The sequence below is a fragment of the Myotis brandtii genome, unplaced genomic scaffold, assembly GCF_000412655.1.
Source record: "Myotis brandtii unplaced genomic scaffold, ASM41265v1 scaffold915, whole genome shotgun sequence".
Classification (NCBI taxonomy): Eukaryota; Metazoa; Chordata; class Mammalia; order Chiroptera; family Vespertilionidae; genus Myotis; species Myotis brandtii.
The window spans coordinates 2762414-2767615 of record NW_005371769.1 but is presented as its reverse complement, the minus strand read 5'-3'; the positions used below and the strand labels follow the sequence as shown (position 1 = coordinate 2767615).

The 5202-nt window shown below is 53.7% G+C and overlaps 1 protein-coding gene across 1 annotated transcript in view; it reads left to right on the top strand.

The window, feature by feature from the left end:
* Positions 1-4951, top strand: part of CDH26 (cadherin 26) — a 35173-nt gene extending 30222 nt beyond the window's left edge. The window contains exons 15-17 of the mRNA XM_014532777.1: positions 1684-1892; positions 2429-2537; positions 4667-4951. Coding sequence (XP_014388263.1) covers positions 1684-1892; positions 2429-2537; positions 4667-4888 — 540 coding nt within the window. The 3' untranslated portion in view covers positions 4889-4951. The remainder of the gene's footprint in view (positions 1-1683; positions 1893-2428; positions 2538-4666) is intronic.
* The last annotated feature ends 251 nt before the right edge of the window (positions 4952-5202 follow it).

The following is a 5202-nucleotide window of genomic DNA, read 5'->3' as shown; positions in this document are numbered from 1 at the left end:
CCCCCCCCCCCCCCCCCCCCAATGCTCATTTTTGTTTGCATATGAGAGTGTGAGCAAGGGAAGCATGCTGAAGGACACACACAGCTGCTTTGTTTCCAACTGGAGGGAAATGCATTGTCTTTTGGGTAAACCATCGTTTCCCCCCTAGGATATAAATGAAGTGCTGCCACCTCCAGCACATGCATCAGACCAAGCACACTTTGTCCTGGGACTCCAGTGTGTTACAGAAGTTCACTCCCTGCTGTGGTCATCTCACTAATGATTGACTGTTCCCTTATAAGCGGCCTTTCTAGAAGATTCTGTGATACTGGTGGAATGAACACATAGTCAGCTAAGACCTTCTCATCTATCTAACTAGCTATTGTCATCGTTGATTGTTAAGAGTTATTTGGTAGTCCTGATCCAATGTGGCACCTTTTAGGACACCCACAAATGAGTATGTTTTCTTGTGTCCACCCAAGGGCGCCAGGGATCATCTCTAAGAGTCAGAGCTCATGGCTTTGGGCCTGACCCAAGTCTAGCCCAGTGACTTCACACCTCCTGCCAAAATGAGCCCTGAGTCCCCTGACCCCATGTCCTTACGTAGTCTATGTACAAATTCTAGAACGATTGCTTTTCTTTGTAAAATGATTTTTCTGAAATAATTTTCAGACTCACAAGAACTTATAAACACAGTCCAGAGAGTTCCTGTGCAACCTGCCCACAGGGAAGCCTCTAATATAACCACAGTACATTACCAAACCCAGATTGCTGACTTGGGTACCACACTCTTAATGCAGGTCTCAAACACAGACCTCCAACTTCACTAGTGTATCTAGCTATTATTTTAACAACAACAAAAAAAATACTTTTTCTGACAAAAACTAAAAAAGGTATTCACAGTTTTTATGATGGAAAGCTTCTAAAAGAAGAATTCAAGACCTCTATAATTTCATTATCATTTCTCAGCCTGTGTTTGAGCTAAGATAGAAATGTACTGTTCTGTTTTGCACAGAGATGATGCCACTAACCCACCCTTCAAGGGTTGTGCATTGAGGGGTGTGTCCCTCTGGTCCTGGTGGGACCAGTGTTCTGGGCATGGAACCTGGTCAGTAGCACAGGCTCTGAGCTCAGAAGGACCCTGTGCTTGGTTTAATGCTCTACTGTCATTATCTTGAACTTGTTAATATTGGGACAATGGGCCCCACATTCTCATTTTGTACTGGGTCCTGCAAATTATGTAGCTGATCTTGGGCCCTAGGGGTGGATGTGCCTCATTCACAAATGCTGAGGCCATGCCCATGGCACACAAGGAGTCTTACTAAGCTTTTGTGGACCCAAAACAGGGCTTGCAAATCACATGCCCATGCTCCATCCCCATAAAGCAACTGTCAAGCTTGCCCATGGATCTTTGCCAGGACGACCTACATGATCTTTATAACTTCCATATATTTTGTGCAGAAAGAAAAGGCAATGTGATTGTAAGGATTTCTAGTGATGTGCTTGCAGGGTCTCCTCCTCTCTCTTCCACCACACGCAGGTGACGCGTGACCAAGCTGCCCTCGATCCTACTCTCCCTCAAGGAGAGCTCTGACCACCCTCCATCTGGATGGTGCCCCCATCTTCTGGCCAGCAGAGGCCGTTGATGGGGAGTTCGAGGAGGGCTCCTCAGAGGGGTTAAGGCTCTGCCCCTTTGCTTTGCAGGTTTACCTGGGTACCGGGGTGCCCAGACAACCCCTGGAAGTGAGGGCGGGAGTGATGGCGGAGATCCTGCATCAGGTAGAGGCTTCACCGTGTCGGCGTCCCCATCCGGGCCCAGCTGGGGGTGCTTCCCCTAAACCGCTTTCGCTGTCAGCTGGGGCTGCAGCCACAATAGACCGAGGCTTACACAGGCCTGCTTCTCACAGTCCTGGGCCTGGGGTCTGAGATCGGGGGCCAGCAGGGGCGGGTGCTGTAAGAGTTTTCCTGCTCCACAGACGGTCACTTTCTTGCTGTGTCCTCACATGGCAGAGAGACACCCGTCTCTTCTTAAGGGGCACTAATCCTATCACAAGGACCCCACCCTCATGACCTCATCTACACCTAATTATCTCCCAAAGGCTCCACCTCCAAATACCATCCCAGGGTGGGCGGGGCTTCAGTGTAGGACTTTGGGAGGCACGCTTTGGTCCAGGGCAAGCACTTTCATGGGATCGAGTTCCAGGGGCTATTTCCGAAGAACACGACCCAAGACAAGAGTGAATGGTCTCTTTCTGGGGAATCATGAACCACCTGGTTGACGAGGCTTAAGGATCGTTGGTGATAACATTAGCTCTCTCCTGGAAGCTCCTCAGCACAGGCAGTTGGGCAGTTGGGCAAAGCCATGGCTGATTCCAGCGGGAGGAGCCCGAGGAGAACCGTGTCACTGAGGGTGAGCTCTGTGCGCTCCCCACTCGGGGATGGCGGGGAGCACACAGAAGCAGCAGATGCGACTTCTGACTCCCAGGGGCTCCATGTGTTGTTGCAGGAAAGCTGGGGCTCAGCCCCGTGGTAGTGGAAGTGCAGAGGAATATGTCAAGGTTAGTGGGCCCATCTGCCGAGACTGACTTAGTTGGCAAGCGCATCTCTAAGGGATTGAAAGATACTAACTCGTTCAGTCTTCGCATCAGCCCGCCTGGGCTGGAGCTATGCTTTTCCTCACCTATAAAAGGTGGAAACCGGAGATGGAGAAATTAGGTGACATGTCCAAGGTCACAGACATAGAGCGTGGTAGAAATGGGGTCAAATGCAGGGGCCCAGGCTCCCGGGTGTGGGCACTTGGGGAGCTTGTTCAAGAGCATTGCTCCCAGGCCCCAACTCTGCAGACTCTGCATTTGTGGGTCTGGGTGCTCAGTGGAGTGTCTGACCTGAGGTCCTGGGACCCTGTTTTGTGAAATCCAACGACCCTTCCCATGGCTGTCAGAGTGGGCGGCAGACAGGTGGCAGGTGGTACAGCTTGAGGGAGTGAGATGCAGATGGTGGTGGGGTAGAGAGCCCCCATGTCACTTCCTCCTGGGCCTGTCCCGGTGCCTGGGGGTGGGGCTCTGTGCCTCAGTGACAACCCTGAGGTCAATGTGGACTTGGTCCCTCCACGCACCTGCTCCCAAGTCCTGCAGAGTGAACAGTGCTGAATGGCTGCTCAAAAAAATCACTGTCCCCAAGTCCAGAAGCAACCCTGAACCCAGAGAGCCCGGGCCCTGCAGACCTGCCTGCCCTGGTCCTCAGCTTCCCATCTGTAAAGGAAGGTGGGGACAGCCCCCCTGCATCAGGGGCGATTCTGTGCACACGGGTGTGAGGTAGCCGCATAAGCACAGCATGTCATTGTCACACGGCATCTGGGTTGCCCCTCCTCCCGCCTGTGCACCCCCATACAGCTGAGCCTGGTGGCTCAGGAGCGGGGCCGGCCCAGGGAAGGAGAGGCTGCAGCAGGCGAGACCGGCACTTGCTGGGCCTCAGAGCAGAGGAGAGGCCTGGTTCTCCTCTTGGGAGCTTTCTACTTCGTTGGAGGTTTATGATGAATTATTGATCTTAGGGGGACTCTAAAATTGCTGACTCGGTGCAGAAACCAGCACTGTCATCAGCCAGGATGCTGAGCTGGGATCTGCCCGGCACAGCCGCTGCGGTGTGTCTGGCTCTGTACCCAGCCTCGTCATTAAGGATCAACTCGCTGCACCAAGGATGGGCCGGGATTCGGGCACCCACTGGCCACTGCCCAGAGCTGCCTCTCCTGCCCCACCCGCTCGGGTACATGCCGCAGTGGCCTCAGTCTCCGAATGAGTGGACCCAGGCAACGGGCAGACGCAGGGGGGAGGTTCCCATGTTCACCTGTGGGCACCAGTAACCACAGGCCATGGTGTTTCCAGTTAAACAGGGAGCCTTGGAGTGGCTCCTGCAGCCAGCGGAAGGTGGGGACAGCCGGCAGCCGATCGAGGGGAGGGCACGGCTGAGAGCTCCGTGGGCTCCGGGGCTTCTCGGCTTCCTCTTTCCAGGCCTTGCCCCACCGCCTGCCTCCTCCAGCTCTGAGATGTTTGATTCTGAGCGTCTTCAGGCCCTGGGTGAGCTCACCCCTCAGGGGCCACTGTTAGCTAGTGATGGTCAGAGGTCCTTGCTGACCCATTGCCCCTGAGATGCAATAACTGGCTCAGATTTGCACCAGCCCCTCCCAGAGGTGTCTGAAGGTACACAGGGAGGGTGTGGGGGAAGCCCTTTAACCTCGGCCATTGGTCCATCCACCCAACAAAAGTTTATGGAGTCACTCAGACCAGAAAAACGCAGGAAAGTCTTCACAGAGTGATGGCGTGGGCTGTAGGAGCTGGAGTTTGCTGAGTGGAGGCTGGCAGTTGGGCATGGTCATTTGGGAAGGGGACAGCAGGTGTCGGGACACAGGTGGTGGAGAGATGAACCCCAAAATAAATCCACTAGAGGGCGGGGCACTGCCGAGGGCCGTCATAGTCCTCCCAGGACTTAGCTGGAAAGTGTGATGGCGCTCCTTCCCCTCAGTTGGCTGCCACCGCTGAGTCCGTAGCACCGTCTGTTACGGCTGGGGACAGAGGGGCGGCCCACTGTATCCTCATAACCTGGAGCGGAGGCGTCCCTCATGGAGCTGCAGGAACGAGCCCTGTGGGGAAGAACCTGGCCTTCACCTCCTCTTTCCCTGGCTTTTCTCCAGAAGCTCTGTGGGCTCCATGCGCTGGCCGCAGACCCCGGGTCCCTGCCTCACATCTACATGGAGGAGGGGGAGCTGGAAGGGGCAGAAAGTCTGAGCTCACTTGCCTTCTCAGAGCACACACTGTCACTGCCCAACCTGCTGGACTGGCTGGGGCCCAGGCCTGAAGAAACGCATCCCAGAGCATCTCCTAAAAGTGCAAGACATTATGGTCCATTGAACTAATCCTTCCCTTCCCTTCCCTTCCCTTCCCTTCCCTTCCCTTCCCTTCCACTTCCTTCCTTCCGTCCTTCCTTCCTTCCTTCCTTCCTTCCTTCCTTCCTTCCTTCCTTTCTTCCTTTCTTTCTTCTTTCCTCCTAGTCTTAGACTCAGGATAAACTCTGAGTTCAGATTAGATGCTTTGATATTCTCAGGCCACACATCTTGAACTAAAATAGCAGGTTATGCTTTTTTAAAAATTTGATTCATCAGATAGATTTTCCAGAGAAGCTTTTAAATTAAACTTGAATGTAATTTCTTGCTTCCATTAGCAGCCCAGC